Source organism: Candoia aspera, chromosome 3, assembly GCF_035149785.1.
Source record: "Candoia aspera isolate rCanAsp1 chromosome 3, rCanAsp1.hap2, whole genome shotgun sequence".
NCBI lineage: Eukaryota > Metazoa > Chordata > Lepidosauria > Squamata > Boidae > Candoia > Candoia aspera.
In genome coordinates this window covers 176,451,528-176,470,215 of record NC_086155.1, presented here as the reverse complement: position 1 = coordinate 176,470,215, position 18,688 = coordinate 176,451,528, and the positions used below count along the sequence as shown (strand labels likewise).

At 38.4% G+C, this 18,688-nt stretch overlaps 1 protein-coding gene across 1 annotated transcript in view; it reads left to right on the top strand.

The window, feature by feature from the left end:
- TRPA1 (transient receptor potential cation channel subfamily A member 1) overlaps positions 1-7,686 on the top strand; it is a 38,731-nt gene extending 31,045 nt beyond the window's left edge. Inside the window, exons 25-27 of the mRNA XM_063299391.1 lie at positions 3,227-3,337; positions 4,087-4,184; positions 5,428-7,686. Of these exons, the coding sequence (XP_063155461.1) occupies positions 3,227-3,337; positions 4,087-4,184; positions 5,428-5,626 (408 nt within the window). The 3' untranslated portion in view covers positions 5,627-7,686. The remainder of the gene's footprint in view (positions 1-3,226; positions 3,338-4,086; positions 4,185-5,427) is intronic.
- The last annotated feature ends 11,002 nt before the right edge of the window (positions 7,687-18,688 follow it).

The following is an 18,688-nucleotide window of genomic DNA, read 5'->3' as shown; positions in this document are numbered from 1 at the left end:
TCTGCGAGGTAATACAGGGCTTAAATGATGACTCCTATCATTTCCTGAGAAGCATGTGTCTCATCAGACAGATCTTCAGTTTGCTTTTCTGGCTTAATGTCCTCATCAGGCAAAAGATCACCATCAGCAAGTCCTTGCTGTTCTGTTGTTGTTAGATCAACTGGAGAGCTAGAATTTAATCTCCCCCAGTTTTGCTCAGCAAAAGAAGCGCTTTTGCTAATTATTAATGTCTCTCCCACTATGAACCTGTAGCTCCTCTGGCTTTGTTCATATCCAACAAAGATGGCTTTCTTTGTTGTGGGGCCTCCTTTCTTTCTCTGCTGTTTTGGAATACGAACGCATGCAGTGCTACCAAACACTCTAAGATGGTTTACCTTTGGTTTCACACCATAAAACAAATGGAATGGAGTTTCCTGAATCACAGAGTTATACAGTCTGTTTTGTACATAACAGGCGGTGGACATCCCTTCTGCCCAAAATCTGAACAATAACCTAGAATCTTTAAGCATGCATTCCATTGCATTTTGCAAAGTTCTGCCCTTTCTTTCAGCAACACCATTTTGCTGAGGAGTGTAAGGGTTAGAAAGAATTCGTTCTATCCCCTTTTCTGCTAAGAACCTTTTGAATTTGTGAGAAAGGTATTCTCCTCCTCTATCACATTGGAGTGCAGATACAGGCCTAGGGAATTTTCCATTTGCCCATGTCACAAAACCTTTAAATTTCTCAAATGCCTCATCTTTATGTTTTAAGATGTAGATAAATGTGTATCTTGAGAAATCATCAATGATGGTCATTGCATACCTTGCTTGTCCAAGACTTGGAGCAAAAGGACCAATAATGTCAGAGTGTACAATTTCTAGAGGTCTAGTTGTAACTCTGTCACTGTGCTTACTTACAGGAACTTTATGTGTTTTGCACTCTTTGCAAACTACACAGTCTGAGTATTTGTCACAGGGTTTTATCTTTAGGTCAGCACACAGCTGTGGCATTTGTGCTATATACCTGAAATTAGCATGACCAAATCTCCTATGCATCAGGTATACACATTGGTCATGATATGGAGTGTTGCCAACTGCAGCCTTGCAGCTTGGCTTCCTTGCATTTTGCACAATGTACAAGGAGTCTTTTAACATACCAGTAGCACACAATTTTCCATTTTTACATATCTCACGACCATTTTTCTTAAATGTTATGACATACCCTATTGCAGCTAACTGTGCCACAGTTAAAAGGTTTGACTGTAAATTTGGCACATACAACACACCTTTCACAGTTTCTCCCAAGCAGGATAAATACGAGTCACCTTGTCCCATAATTTTCGTCATAGACCCATCAGCCAAAGATACACTCTGTTTGTTTTAGACAGTGACACAAAAGAGCTTTTACAATTACATAAATGACAATTGGCCCCAGAATCTAACACCCATACATCAGAATTACCCTTCTCAGCAACCTGTGCAATTTGGGTTGTCTGAAGAGCCTTCTTCTGTGTTGCCCTTTTGTTCTTCTTTGTCTTTCTACCCTTGGGTCTCAAGGCACAGTCTTTCTGTAAATGTCCAGCTGAACCACAATTGAAGCATCGCTGGCTGGCTAGCACTGTGACCTCAGCTTCTGTTCCCTTCTTTTCCCTTGTTTTCTGGTGCTGCAGCTTTCCAGAAGAGATGTGGGGTGGGGGTGTCTTTCCCCTCTCTTCTCCCATTTAGCGAGTAAGCATTGTGTAACATATGATGGGGTGAGGTCTGCTTCAGGCATAGCCTCCAGGGTACAAATCAGCATGTCCCATGTTTCATTCAATGAGCACAGCAGGATATATGATTTTGTGAGAGGTGTAAATTCCATTCCTCTCTCCTGCAACTCAACAAACAGCTGCTGAATATAATGCTCAGGAAGGCTATCTCCTTCTGCAAGGTAGGCTTTGTACAGCTTTTTTGTCAGGGTAACTTTACTCCCTGCTGTTGCCTTTACATACAAGTCACCTCAGCTGGCTTCTTTGTCCTGCAGACTGGCAATGGCTGGAAAATCTCCAGGTGGCTCCAAAGAAAATCTTCACAGGTCTTTGCTATCTGCCTTTAAATGTGCGTGAGGTGTGGAGATGATCTCTCTGCTCTCTCTGGGGTTTACTGGGCTGCTTACTGGGCCCATAACCTGTCAGAGTGTGCTGGAAAGCATTTGGTCCAAGAGATCAGAAAAATCACACAGACCAGGCATTTCTATAAAAATAAATGTATTTACAGAAAGCACAAAAACATATTTTACAACTGTGCATTCACATGTGCTCAGAGAGGATGGGGAGGAACTGGGCTGCAAGGCTACAAAAGTGAAACTAAAAACAAGTCCAGGCAAGTTCCTCCCCCAGGCAATGCAGCTTTTAACATCCAAATTGAGGACAATTAAGTTCGACCTCTTCAACCTGCCAATACTTAAGAAAGTACTCAATTACCATGGTAACCTAGTGGCTTGGTCCGTGCAAAAACAAAGAAATGCCAACACTTGCAATTTCTTATTCCACTTTCCTTGTCAAACACAATTCACTTGGTATTTGACTCATTACTTTTCATATCTATACTCCTGGTTGTTTTATTCTAGCTAATATTCACTGCAAATTAATGTTCTCGTCCAATAATATGGCATAATTGGCATACATTCACATCCCTGACCAACATGTCTCTAAGCATTCCTTATACTTTTATCATAAATACATTAAACAAATAAGAGACATCACACATATTTTATTTGCTTCCTGTTCAGTGTTGAACCATTCATTAAGCTCTCAGTTTACTCTCACACATACTTTACTTCCGTCATATACATCTTACATTTCAGATTCATTTCAGTCTTTAACATATCACTGTTACCTCTAAAACACTTTTTCCAGTATTCCCTCACTTTTTGGCAGCATTTCTAATTATTATAAAGATTTATAATATATGAAACATTTTCTTTAAGCCATATGGTGTTAAAATGCTGTTATGAGAAGTGACCTGACCAGAGACTAATTTATTAATTGTAAGTTTCCTATGTACCTTTTGGGAGGGGAGATGGAAAAGTTTAACTTAGTTTCTGTCCAGAAATGACCATCAACATTACCTAAGCTTATGGTTATAACTGTTTTTCTATATTGCATGCATAATTAATCTAGGGAGTGAATGGACAGCCCAGTTCTGATGGCACAATTCTTTACTTTATTCTGCTAGCAAGTTGATTCAAGATTATTCATTTTTCTTAGGTTAATCTTCACACAAACCTGGAGAAAAAACTGCCATATTGGTTTCTCAGTAGAGTTGATCAAGAATCCCTCATTCTGTATCCTAATAAACCTAGATATTGTGGCTTTATGGTAAGCTAAAAAAAGAATTACTGGGTTTTATGATTTCTATCCAGCCTCCCACCCCAAAAAACAGGAGGAGAGGAAAGAATAGAGAGGGCCAAACTAATGCGATTCTTCATGTTTTCAATTTTGTAATGGCTGAAAAGGGCTAAAGGTAAAGGTAAAGGTTTCCCTTGACGTAAAGTCCAGTCGTGTCCGACTCTAGGGGGCGGTGCTCATCTCCGTTTCAAAGCCTTGGAGCCGGCGTTGTCCATAGGACACTTCCGGGTCATGTGGCCAGTATGACTCACGGAACGCCGTTACCTTCCCGCCGAAGCGGTACCAATTAATCTACTCACATTTGCATGACTGGCCTCCCACGATCCCACTTCTATTATTTCTTATTGTTCCTTTGGCAGTGAGTGCAAAGAGGAAGAATGGAGGTACCTTTCCTTTGCTCTTTGCATTTCTTTAGTCCCCTACCAAAGCATCAGAAGAGCTAAGGAGGAGAAAGGTCTGACAAACAGGTAAACCAAAAGGAGTGAAGTTTGAAGTTCTCTCTGAAGTTCTCCAGGAGAACTGGAGAACAATGAACTCCACTGCAGAGTTGATGATATAACTGGGGACACACCTGGCTCCTAACTGTTTTGGAATAAAGCTTGAATATTGAGATACCTTACAAGTTCAAACAAGTTTTGATTTCCATGGACTACAATATTAAGTTTATTAGAAGAATTCTTGCCATTTCTACTAATTCCTACTTTATTTTTATTTAACAGAGTGTGTTCCACTATTGCTTTGGATGGGATAGTATAGCAGCTGATACACAGAGTGCTAATACAACATTAGAACTAGAAGTATTGAAACAGAAGTACAGGTATTTGTTATTCCTGTGAAGAGGAAATGTTTAGTAATTAAGTTTCTGTTAGTGGTAGAATTATGATTTTGCAGGTTAAAGACAGTATTTTACTTTCAAGAATTTTATTAAAATACAATGCACAGACTGTGGACCTTATTTTTACTGTAGGCAGAAGCAGGCATTTACTGAACCATCTTTCAGTAGTTCTCACAGTATATTTGTGAGAATGCTGGAGGTAGTGAAAGATTCTGACATGCATCTCAGGCTGTGTTCCTCACCAGAGTCAAGTCAATTTTAGATCATACAGAATTTCTCAGTCTTTATATTTTCAAAATAATATTCCAACTGAGAGAACAGATAATGAAGGGCTTGTGTTATTCATTTATTGAGGAGGCAATGAACAAGTGACTAACTATGTTTATTAGAATAAGGATGGATTCAAATCCGACTGAAACAAAAAAGAACTTGAGCTAATGTAAGGGAAATGCTATTACTCCTCATAGCATGTGTAGGCTCAACTTTTAGTAAATACCAACTTCATTACAGGGCCCTATATAGAAAAATATAGCTGATCAGTTGTTCTCTGCTATCATTGGTCTGCATTGGTTGAAGAACATGAATCTGCATCACTTCTACCTTAAGATATTCCAAAACATGAAGAACAGGATGTAGTAAAAATGAAGCTATGTTCTCTATGGCAGTAAGCCATGTTGTAAAACTAAACTGATCATAACCCTTGAATTACAAAAGCTTGTTTCAAAACAAATACTTTTAAAACAATTTATATACAGATTGTTACTGTGAATTGTTATGGTCTTTTTTAATCAAAATAGGTAATAGGAAACATCAATGACTGGCATCTATGCACATTGTACTAGATAATAGTATGAGGGGAGATCTGGAAAAGGAATCGTATTGTTAAAGTAATTTAAGAATGCTCTAAGTGCATTCATCTCCAGGAGAGAGGAATTAAATACCTTGACAATCCTCATATTTAACACTAAATAGTTTTATAGCAAGAATGTGCAGCTTCTCTTAGGTTTTCTGAGTGATATGTCAGTGGGGTCAAGACAAAAATTAAATATATTTTAAATTTATTTTAAATTTAAACTTAAATAGAAGTAAACCTATTTTAGAGGGATTCACGGGGTATGACCAAGACATCTGCATGCAGCTCTAGGACACTGGTTGCCAACCCAGGTTTTGTAGCTTGTATAACCTACATACTTGTTCTATAACAAATGTATTTTTTTGTCTTCAGGCTTAAGGACGTTGCATCTCTGGTAGAAAAACAGTATGGTCTCCTTAAACTAGTTGCACAGAAGTTGGAAATAATATCTGCGGCAGAGGATGAAGACTTAAATGACATATTCCAGCACAACTTTAGGAAAGAGCAATTCGAACGTAATAACAGTAAATGGGATACAGTGCTCGAAGCAGTGAAATCCAAATGTACCTAGTTTGGTTACAGCTATCCTCATATTTCTGATGAAATAGCTTCCTAACAGGAAACAGAAGTTACTACTGTGGCACAGCAGTATGCCAATATGGTTTGCTGATTGATTAGCAAGTCCCCTCTATTCCAGTCATCCTGGCTAATAAGTAAATACTGGGCTATATAATGCTGGATATTCCCTTCCTCTTAGACCCCCTACAGATGGTTGCTCACTGTCATGTTGCAATAATGGCTGGTGATGCTGGCTAGCCATGATTGGCTGAACCAAAAACTTAGCACAGGTTTTATGGTCTGTATTTAGAGGCTTTTCTCCAGCTGCATGGGTATAATGTTAATTTAGTTAATATCATCTATTAAAATGTTTCCAGCAAGGGAATATATAAAATACAATAACTTAGCTTCTTAAATATTAACACATAGCATAATTAAGACAGGAGCAGCTTTGCTGATGAATGCAGGTCAAACTAAGCCAAATTTATCTCTTTGGAATGTCTTTAGAGATTAAAGTGAGAGTTGACTTCTCAGAGTGTTCAGTCATTTACATTACAGTCTCATTTATATTGCACGGGTTTGCCTGAAATTATGGTAATAGGAAACATCGACGACTGACATCTATGCACATTGTACTAGATAATAGTATGAGGGGAGAATATATGAATTTACTAATTAAATAGCCATTTTTGGCAGAAACAAATACTTCTCTGCTTTGGAATCGGCAATTGCTTTGTTACTTCTAAAGTTCTCTGAGATTCCTCCTCCTTGTATCAACTTTCCCCACACCAATATTCTCCAATGATGATAGAATTGGAGTCCAAACATATCTAGAAAGTATCAGGTTGGGTGTTGCTGCTTATTCCAGTTAGATCTGAATGTATCAATTTGCTGAGATACCTTTTTTTTTGTGTGCCTTCGAGTCAGTGTTGACTCCTGGTGACTGCCTGGACTAGTCCCTGCAGTTTTCTTGGCAAGATTTCAGAAGTGGTTTGCCATTGCCTCTGTCCTAGGGCTGAGAGAGAAGGACTGGTCCAAGGTCACCCAGCTGGCTTCGTGCCTAGCCTGATGCCTTAACCACTAAAGTAAACTTAGCTCTTGCAACACCTCTAGTCCATTTTAAAACAAAATAAATCCATAGGGCTGTGCAAAGCATTTGAAAGAAGTGATGTTGGTGTGAGAGAAGGACCCCTCCTTGTAGCATTAAAGCAACTGTGTCCTTTGGAAAGCTTATGCAGTTCCTTTTCCTAGCTATCTGTGTTGTGTGTGCAGCTGCTTTGCTTTGCTGATGGTCCTAGAGGAAGAATTAACTCTACAGTGGAAGCATTGACCTTGCATGATGGTTCAGCTCTTCTGGAGTCCTTGGTGCTCTCTGAGCTTGGTTGTTTGCTTGCAGATGTTTCATTACCCATGTTTCCTAGTCAAGTAATGAAATGTCTGCAAGCAAACAACCAAACTCAGAGAGCACCAAGGACTCCACAGTTCAACTCTGAGCTACAGATATTCTCTTCTATTGGTTCAGTTATTCCGAAGGATGTGCCTGCTTTAATGCTTTTGAGGGAAGATGCTTTGCTCATGCCAATGCACTTTAAAAAGCACCTCTTTTAAATGCTTTGCACCTGAAATCATTGCTTTTATATCACAGTGATAACAAATTGAATAAATGATATAAAAAGATTTGGGTCTCTTTATCCAGTCATATGTTCATTATGCCTTATAGAAACATAGAAATAAACTAAACAAATTAGAAACAATGTCATATATTCGCTAAAATGACAAATATCTGCTTATCTACTCAGAAGTAAGTCCCATAAAGTTCAGTGGACTTGCTGAGATGTGTGCAGTCTATATGATGAGCAAAGTTATCTAGTAATAAAATATTAAACTAACAAAATATTAGAAGAAGTTCTAACTAATGTTTCTTTTAGTTTTAACACAAGGCTGGCTTTGTTGATAAAATATATATTGTTCAGTGGATAAAATAATGTAGTATGTGTAGCTGTGAAATGCTATGGAGATACTGTAATAATCTTCCTGTTTCAGTAAAAATCCTAATAAAGCTGCTTATTTCTATACCATTCATTTGCCTTTTTTTTTTTCTAAAACTGAATGAGTAATGTGTTTCGTGCATTTCATTATTTCTCCTTCTAGTAATGACTGTTATTTTAAAAATCTAAATAGCATTATTTTAGTGAATTCTGATTTCTTTAAAGGTCGAAGGAAATTACTATTCCACTTTAGGAATTCACAGAGGATTTACTCATTTGAAAATGCCCATTCCTTCTGCTTGTGCAGAGCTTAGTACACAATGAAGAATTCTGGTCTCCTTTCTGATTAGGAACCTGCCTAATGCTCCCCGCATGTGCCACTTTGTCTGGCCCCTTCCACATGTGTTGAGACTGCTGTTTCTAGAACTGCCAGCCACCATCATCATAGTTGCACTTCCATTTACAAAGAATGTTGTTTTAGTTGCAGAGGTGGTTTTTGGTTTGCAGGCACCGCCTTCTCCATTTGGGGCTCTCCAGATGGTACTAGGACCAAAACTCCCAGAAGCAGATTGATTTTATGCAGGCTGATACAAAGAAATGGAAGCTTTTTGTGATGTGCATGCCATTATTTTCAATATTATTGCATTGCATGGAGAAGGATTTCTCCATTCATACATCAATACAAAAATCTCTAGTTTGTCCAAAATGAGGATTATCACAGTATGCTGTGAAACTTAAATTTATGAAATAAAACCTTTTGCTAGAGTCAGAGGGTTTAACAGCAAACCATCACAAGTAGATATGGAATATACCAATAACCACAGACGTATTGCCTCTGAAGAAGTTATTTTGTGGAGATGGAAATATTCCCTTTTTTCTCTTTTAGCCCATTAATCTAGTGTCAGCTGTTTGTTTTTTTAAAAAAATATCTTTTTGGGGCTAGGCCTGTATAGCAAATAAATATTGGCAGTGTGGGTACTCTATCTTAACACTAGATGGCAGTGAGTGCTAGTATTTCTTTTGAAACTTTTGGACGGCCCTTATAGAATTTGGTAGAAGAAAACAAGTTGATTGCCTTCAGTTCTACAGCATATATTCTAAAGAAAAGGTTTTAGGGATATTAAGACTAGGTTAGGGTCAGATCATCCTGAAGAATATGTGGTCACTAAGAGCTGACAAGAGAGCTAGTTTGGTCTAGTGGTTAAAGTGCTAGGCTAGAAACCAGGAGGCTGAGTTCTAGTGCCACCTTAGGCATGAAAGCCGGCTGGGTGACCTTAGGCCAGTCACTCTCTCTCAGCCTAACTCACCTCACAGGGTGGTTGTTGTGGGGAAAATAGGAGGAGGAAGGGGTATTAGGTGTGTTCGCTGCCTTGAGTTATTTATAAAAATTAAAAAATAAAAATAAAAACTAGGCTTTGGTTATGCTTGTGATAATACTGGTTAAAATGTGCCAAAATTGATTAGTACTGCCCTTAACAGGGAATGAATGTGGTATGGACATGACTAAAGGTGGTAACCTAATCTATTCCTTATCTGTGTTACAGAAATAATTAACTGTATGGCTCAATTAACCAAAGCCATGTTGGATGCCAAATGTAAAAAACAATTGGCCTGTTTGGTGTCAGCCATAGCATTTGTAAGGTTGTGACCTGTAATGGAAGAAGACCACATCATGAATTAACAAATGAAAGAAATGAAAGAAAAATAAATATGTTGTATGTGAAACTTAGAGAAAGGGGAGGGATATAACATCTGAATTAAAGTCTCGTCAAATACATGCAAAGAAGTGAAGCTATAGGTTTAATAATGAAAGAGAAAAGATACGTCTCAGGAAGTGTGAATTAATGTCACCTAGGCTGTCCTTGTGTTTGAAAACAGAACCTATAGGTTGGTGATAGTTGCATGTTACAGTCCTTATGAAAATCCAGGGATGGATTTGTGTAAAAATTATGCAAAATTCTGGATGAATGCAATCCAAGGGGTGGAGAGGGAATTAGTTTAGATGACCAGTGTCCTAACAGCCAGGAACCACGCTGAGACAAGGAACTGGTCTCTTAATGTTTTATTGCTTGTACATAACAGGAATCCTAACAAACTGAAGAAGCGTGGGAAAAACCCAGCCATATAAACCCCAAAGGTTAAGGCGGTCCCGATCTGTGTCTCTTTGAATGGCTACCTAATTCCTCAGTGCTACGCATGCGCTTAACAGTCTGGATGGGAGCCCCCTGCTCGCCATCCTTACTCATGACAACCAGAATGAATGGTGAGGGAATAAGTTGGCAGTGTACAGAAAAAGTGATAAGGCCATTTGGAGACCTAAGAATAAATGATAATAGTGACTGGAAAGTATCTACCTAGAGTACATGGTTTAAGCAGACAGATACTCATAGGAGTACGTGGCAACTGAATGAGTATCAATATAAGAGCAAAAATGATTTGATTGTTTATAAGGAAAAATTGAGAAAATTAATGGAGGATAGAAAGATGATAAAAGGTTCTGAATGTGAGATACACTATTATTTGGTATGTGTCAATACTGTGTGTGTACATGTGTGTGTGTGTAATTAAACTTTAAAAACACTATAACATTTTAAAACTTAGCTAATAGTTTGTAATACAGTACAGAAACTAAATTATAATTTAATTATATAACTATTACTATTGTGTAAAACTACTAAAAAGAACACTATTATATAAAAAGAGCTATATAATGAGGGAAGGAAGGAAAATCTATATTAAACTTCTCAGGAAAAAAGAAAAACAAAGGAAAGAAGCCAAAACCAACATAAAGCAAAATAACTAAAAAATATGCAACTGAACAAAACTAAAATACCACCTCACCTACTGTATAGACACCCACACACACAACATACCATTTAAAGAAGAAAACAACCACAAATTTACTACACTGCTGAAATTATATCACTTTCTTCAATTTTTACATTATGATTCTTTCTGTGAACAATAAGTTAAATGTAGACTACACAGGAACATGTTGTCTGGTCTTGCCTCTCATTCAGTACAATGCAACTGAAAAGCTGAAGTTCACAAATTTCATTAAGCTTTCAGAGTTTAGGATAGAAGCATTCTTCCATGAGTATATAATCACCTTTTTTCGCAATAGCCCAAGTTTGAGATAGCCTAAGTTCTTCATAAATTGAAAGATTCCAGATTTTTGGAATATGTGTATGTAGATAGATAGATAGATAGATATAGATATATAGATTTAAAAAATTAACATCTTTAACCCTGAACCATTTTCCAAGAATCTGGTTCACTACACTGATAATAACGGAGCAATAATAAATTACTAATGGACACGCCCATAACATATGTGCCAAGGTTTCTTCAAATTTATTATTTCTCCAGCATAGAAAGGATAAGAGCCAACTTTTTAAGCATGTTCTTTGAGTGGGTCCAATAGATCCTAAAGAGGGATTTTCCTGAACTAAATGAGCTTTTAAGCCTCAAAAATGCCCCTTGGGAGAAAAATGTACATGGAAGAAAAGATAAAAAAGTGAAAGAAACTAAAGTGAAAATACAGTGAGTGCAGAAAAAGAAAGTACATGTTCCAAAAAAAAAAGGAGAAGAAGATAGATTCTGTTTCTCTCAATACAAATAGAAAGTGGACATAAGGAAAGAGTTTATGGAAGTTCCTGGGAACAGAGTAAAATGAATAAACTTATACTGAAATCTGTAATTCTGTTAATGGGAATTAAGAAAAACTATAGTTGGTTGAATTCAGAAGGAAAGGACTTATAGATGACAAACAGAAACAGAATGAATCCTGCAAAAATGAGGATGAGAAAAAGATATTGTGTATTGGGTGTAACAGCATTACCAAAAAGGGAGACAAAAGTCCCCTTGTGTTCCTACCTTGTGGAACACCCTCCCACCGGCGATTCGACAGGCCCCCACCCTTCTGGACTTTTGGAAGGCCATTAAGACCTGGCTTTTTACTGAGGCGCTGGGATAGAATTGTATTGGTAGACAGTATGGAAGGAGGGCAGCTGAGCTTGCAGCGGGGCATCCCAAAGGGACGATTATGATGCAAGGTTTTTGTTTTATTGTTTCACTGTTTTATGATTGTTTTATTTATTGGTTTTATTGTTGTTGTGAGCCACCCAGAGTTAAGATGGGTGGCCAGATAAATGTACATATGTATGTATGTATGTATGTCAAGTTGAAAAGAAACCAGTGTCATCTAGTTAATTTTTACTCAGGAATAAGTGTTCTTGAGTTTATTTATTTATAAGTTTTATATCCTGCCTTTATTTTATACAGCTCAAGGTGGCATTATGCTCCCTCCCCCTATTTTTCCCTCAACAACAACCCTGTGAGATGGGTTGGGGTGAGGGAGACAGGCTGGCCCAAAGTCACCCAACTGGATCAGTGGGTCTTGTAAATATGGTTCTTCTATGGATCCTTGAAATCAGTATGTCTGAACCTCAGCAACTTTAAGATGTGTGGACTTTGGCTGGGGAATTCTGGGAGTTGAAGTCCACACATCTTAAAGTTGCTGAGGTTGAGAAACATTGATCTAAATATAGAGAAAGAAGAGGTCTCAAATTCAGATCATCATGAGGGCCACACAATTCATACATCAATACAAAAATCTCTAGTTTGTCCAAAATGAGGATTATCACAGTATGCTGTGAAACTTAAATTTATGAAATAAAACTTTTTGCTAGAGTCAGAGCTATGTTTTGCCAGTTTAACTCTGCCAGTTATCAGGCAGCATTTTGTATTCCCCAAAGCAGTGTTACATCATGTGGTTGTTGTGGAATAACACCACAAAATCCCTGGAAGTTAATCATCTGACACTTGGCAGGCTTAATCTTCTCAGAAGAGGCAACTATGCATGAAAGTGTTCTCCAATTCTGCCAAGAAGTAAAAATGATATTGAAAATTTTCAAAGGAAAAAAAATCATGTTTTATCTTCAACCTTTCATAAGAATCTATAATTCCTGCTGTATTAGCCCAATACTCAATCACTTTTAACTAAAAATGAGCTACAAAATAATTAAATATATTCCATCACGCAGGAGGAGGAGTTGTTTCATGTTTTTGGGGTGTAATTAATTGGGAGATTTGGATTTTGAATCAAGTCTTTGATTTGCAAAAGATTGGAAGCAAATCTCTCCAGCATCTACCAACCTGGAGGTTAGAATGTGCTGATCCAGCTCAGTGTTGGTTAACTGAAATCATAGAATTTATGAATGAAAATATATTAGAATAATATTGGATAGGAAACCTACTCCTTCCTAAAACTGTCAAGCTGAATTATCCTACCCAAGATAAAAGGAGAAATTATTCTGTGGTATCATGTTATTTTTGTTTTAGTCACTCTACTGATTTTATTCTTAAGATTTAAAAAAAATTATGAATTTTTAAATATTTCTGTTGAATTATTTGTGGTTTCTATGGATAGAAATAATGGGATTTTAGAAAGAAACAAAGACAGAGCCCACTCCACTGGCATCATCTACTGCTTAGACTTGATATATGCATCACACATGTCAAATAGACCACCCACTTACAGAATTCAGTCTTTTCATTCCGTTGACTAAAAGCCAAATAAATATGATGTGGGATTTCTGTACTTGGATCTTTCAGGGCCAGCTCTACTCCTAAGCCAAGTGAAGACTTCACTTCAAGTGGCAGATGCTGGTAGCAACAACACATTCTTCTATTTTTTCCCTCTAATTCCTTGAGTTTCTCTGCTCACAAATATAATTCACTGTTGACTCCCTGGCTAGCTTCAACAAAATGTCTTTTCCCAAAGGGTAATAAAATTTTATGTCACTGCATTGCCAGTACTTGTTTGGATAGGTAGTGACCAGGCACTAGGTAATACTGAGGACTGAAAGTGTCATTTTCTGCAACCTATAAACTTCCTGTTGGGCAAGATCTACTGTCTGTGTTTATTCGGCTACCTTTCTAGTCACCTTTTGCAGACTGACAAAAGAGCCACTTTATCTTTTACTTCAGGCAGTAAATTTTTCTGTAAAGTCTGAGATTATTTATTTTTACGTAGAAAATATTGGTGCCGTCCATTCTTAACAGTTCTGTCTGTCTTACAAAGCTTCTGGGTAATATGTACTGTAGATTAATGTGTTGTAAGAAAAGAAACCAGCTTTTCTTCCCCTCCACAACAAATAGTAACTGGGATTGATTTACATTATGGACGCTTAATTCCTCCCCCTCAATCTAATAGATCCTTAGCCACTTCTAATACCTGCTGTGACCTGGCTGTTGTCCTGTTCAGACTATGCAACCAGGCAGGGTAATATCCAAAATACTCTTTATTAAATAACTATTTACAATAAATAAGTTCTTGATATATGAAGACTTGGGTTCATTGAGCCCAACTGGGCCACAACAGGGCAGCAGAACAGGACTTCTACTGGAACTGTAGGCTGGATGAGACTGGAACGCAATGTGCTGATGAAGCTGAAGGCAACAGGTCTTGAACTGGAACCTCAAAGCAGGACTAGGAACTGGGAACAAGGCTGGACTTGACTAGAAACTCTGGACTGAGTTGAAGACTTAAAGCAAGACTGGAGCTTGGAGCAAGGCTAGGCTTGGTTGAAAGCCCTGGACTAGGCTGGATTCTCTGAACTGGAAACTTGGAGCAAAGCTGGGAACTAGGAACAAAACTGGACTTGGCTGGAAGCCCCAGACTAGGCTAAATTCTCTGAACTGTAGACTTGGAGCAAGGCTGGAAACTCGGAACAGGACTGGACTCAGCTGGAAGCCCCAGACTAGGCTGGATTCTCTGGACTGGAGACTTGGAGCAAGGCTGGGAACTCGGAACAAGACTGGATTCGGCTGGAAGCCCTGGACTGGGCTGGATCTCAGATCCAGAACAAGATAGGTGTGAAGTGCCTGAACACGGCTGAGCACACCAAGCACGGTTGGATGGAACCAAAGGCACATGGTGGTGCTGGAGTTTCAAGGTACGAAGAAGCTGCTTGAACGATCGCAGAGTTTCAAGGCTGGAAGCAAAACTGAGACTGCTGGGCTCGGCGAGCAAAGGATCCTCAATGGCAGCAGAAGCAGGATTCAAATCCTCTTCAGAGCAGAGCGAATGCGCTGATTCCTCTTTGGCAACACATGCTGTCTCCGATGCAGGTAAGGACTCTTCCGTGGACGCTGGAGGCTTGGAGGATCGGTTGTCTCCAGTAGCTCACTCTTTGCGCGGCTGCCTTTTATCCCGATCCTTGGCGCACTTGGACCCTCCTGCAGCCAATTGGGCTGCCTTTTCCTTCACATGCTTTTTAGCCTGTCACTGGCGCAAGCTGATTGGTGGATTCAAATCCTCCCCCGAATCTTGGCCAATCAGTGCCTTGGACTCTTCCCACGCTGCTGGCTCATCCTGGAGTTTTGTTTTCCCGGTTTCAGCCCGGTAAGTTTCTAATTCCTCCTCTGACTCAGAAAGAGTTTCACTTTCCAAGTCAGAGGCAGGTTTGCCTCTGACGCCTGTCCTGTGCTTCTGGCCCTACAGCCCACCTCCATTGTTCCCTTTCAGTTTAATGGGAAAAGTTTGCTTTTGTTTTTACTGACTGAATGCACAGACTGTACAAAGAAGAAAGTTCTTGTAGAAAAGAAAAAAATGATGAAGTTCTCAGAGGTGGGTTGTAGGTTTATGGCCTGTATCTTAGTTATATGTTGGCCAAGAGTAAATGTAAATGCTTCTTTATTTTAGAAGGTATTGCCATCAGTCTGCAGCTTCCTTGGCTTCTATACTTCAGTTAAATCTCAAGGAAGACATGAGGGTTTCTCAGGCCAGGAAATACTGCCTACTAGGGAGAATGCGGTGGGATGGAGTGAGGTTGAAACAGAACAAAAATCAGTGTTGTCAACACTCTTTGCCAGTTCTTGTCAATAAAATTACTTATCTTTCCTCCAAAGAAATTTGACAGATATTCAAAACCATCCTGCAAATGAGATGGAGAAACAGAGGCAGTTTCTGGAAAATATAAGGGAAATATTGTTCAGTGTTCATTGTTCAGCTCTGAAAAAGGTCTGATTGTGCTTGTTCTGTGTCATTCCTGGCTGGTTTCTTGGTTCATATTGGTGCTCTATGCAAGTTTTGGCCTGCAATATGGGTGCCTGCTGAGTTCAGATCAGGAACATATGGCTAGGAATGGGGGTGGGGGGTACTACAAAAAGGACCAGCTGTATGAATCTTGCTCCCATCCCATATAGAAAGAATGATTCATAGAAGCACGTACTCATGTGGTTCAGACTCTTAAGTGCTTTCCTGAATCTGGGCCATAGATAATGAAATCAGTCTTTGGAAGGGGAAATTGGGTGGAGAAGATGATGAGGTACAGGTGTCTAATCAATTGGTGCCTGAGCTGGAAACAAGCAAGTACGTTGCTTATTTTGATCTCTAAAAAGATGAGCAAAAATGTTACTAATAGTTATCAGGAATTATCAGGAAAATATTAGAGAAGATGCGCATGCACACTATAAGAGAGTTCAGAGTGGGGTCAAAAGCTCAAGAATAGGCACTGTGAGTCATAATTTCATAATTTTATAACTTTCCAGAGTTATAAAATCACCATCCAACTACATACAGTGGGTATAAAAAGTCTACATACCCCTGTTAAAATGCCAGGTTTTTGAGATGTGAAAAAAATCAAACCAAGATAAATCACTTCAGAATTCTTTCAACCTTTAATATAACATACAAGCTATACAATTCAATTGAAAAACAAACTGAAATCTTTTAGGGTGAAAAAAAAACCTAGAATAACATGGTTGCATAAGTGTGCACACCCTTAAACAAATACTTTGTTGAAGCACCTTTTGATTTTATGACAGCATTTGGTCTTTTGGGGTAGGAATCTATCAGCATGGCACATCTTGCCTTGGGAATCTTTGCCCACTCTTCCTCTGTCAGATTGCCAGGGCATCTCCTGGGCACAGCCCTCTTCAGGTCACCCCACAGATTTTCAATTGGATTCAGGTCTGGACTCTGGCTGGGCCATTCCAAAACTTTGATCTTTTTCTGGTGAAGCCATTCTTGTGTTGATTTGTAGGGATGCTTTGGGTTGTTGTTGTGTTGAAAGGTGAACTTCCTCTTCATCTTCAGCATTTTAGCAGAGGCCTGAAGGTTTTGTGCCAAAATTGACTGATATTTGGAACTGTTCATAATTCCCTCCACCTTGACTAAAGCCCCAGTTCCAGCTGAAGAAAAGCAGCCCCAAAACATAAGGCTGCCACCACCATGCTCCACTGTGGGTACGGTGTGCTTTTGGTGATATGCACACTGTTGTTTTTGTGCCAAACATACTTTTTGGAATTTGGGCCAAAAAGTTCAACCTTGTTCTCATCAGACCATAACACATATTCCCACATGCTTTTGTCAGACTTGATGTAGGTTTTTGCAAAATATAGATGTTCTTCTTTGAACTTTTTGGCCATAATTTATATCCACTGTATATGAATAAGTATTCAGCACTACCCAAATAAGAACTGAGATGTTCATAAAGCATGTAATATTCCAAATGAAATAAATAAGTAAAAGATCACAACATGTGAACATTGGTTTTTGCTTCTCTATTTTCCAGCTTTTTTGATCTTCCATGACAATTGGTTTATAAAAATAAGCAAATCTTTCACTTTAGGTTGACTCCATGTGGATTGAAATCTTGATCTAACACACAATAGTAGTACAATCTTGTGTTATTTATTCAATAATAACTCCTATTAAGCTCAGTCAGCCTTACTTCCAGAAGCCTGTTTGCCAATAGCTGGATTGCTTCTCTTCTCTCTCAAACAAATCCAGATCAGTTCATAAAATATCCAGTTAATGATGCAATAAAATCGTAATGCAGATTTGTCCCCTCCCAAACTATTTCATTTCACAAGTACTGTATAGTGTTAGAGGCTATTATGAACAAAATTGCTATTGTTGGATGTAGCTCAAATCTTGGATAACTTAAGAACTGAATCTCTAATTCTATCTGTAGCAGAAAAACACTCTTAACTCACCCAAGCATATGGGGATAGCAAATTCCTTATAACAAACAACCACAAAATATAGCTGCACGACTAGCACTAGACATTCAGTGAGACTTACCCAGAAATTGCAATCCTCTCCCATATTAGAGATGGCTCTTTCTTACATGTGGATTTATTTATTTTAAAAAATAAAACGTACTGTATAGAATAGGAATGGAAAAGACACTGTTGTGGCCAGTAAGTGGTTCCTAGATCTCACTTTTTTAGACCTCATAACCAACTTCTGAAAATTGAAGGGTTTCCAGTTTTTTTTAGTGGAAAATAAACAGATTTCATTTAGTTCAACCCTCCCCAAACTCAACTTTCCCCAAATTGTAGAAACCCTAAGAATTCTGGCTTGCTCCCTAAGAATACTTATTTTCATGATTTGCTGATGTTATTGTGTTACCACACTATCCAGGTTGGTCCTCAGTCTTCAGGCACCACCACACTTTTTTCAGTGTGGTCTCCAACCATAGAAAGTTATACACTCCAGTCCCATAGCTGGACACCAATGCAAAGTTAAGCAATTTGAAATCCATTAAGTATATATAAGCATATAAGGACCAATGCTGACTGATCAACATCTCCTTCTATTGCTGCCATATTTCTATAGATGTTCCATAAATTCCTGGAACTTTCTGATTTGGTAATGTTTGGAGTGCTGATTTAATTTCACCTTCTAGTACTAAAGTTCCTTGTATGTAGGAAAGATACATTAGATATTGACATCTTTGCTGTACAGAATTTCAGTATATATTGCACAATCTTTTGTTTGTTTGATGTTCTTGGAATTAGTTACCCTCCATCCACTGACATCCTTTAGCATACCAATCTGAGGTTGGACCATTTCTGGGTTTGGAGATCTTTTGGAAGAGTTTCTTTGCTTTTCTATGACTGTTTCCATCTTTGATGTCTTTACAGATGTGATAATATTCCTTCTTGTCTCTTTTAACAGCCCTCTGAAATTCTCTGTTAAGTTCCTTCCTGAGATCTTTCTCATTCTTGGCTTTACCATCTCTTCTATTCTTGGCAATTTCCAGTGTTTGTTCTGACATTCAGTTTGGTTTCGT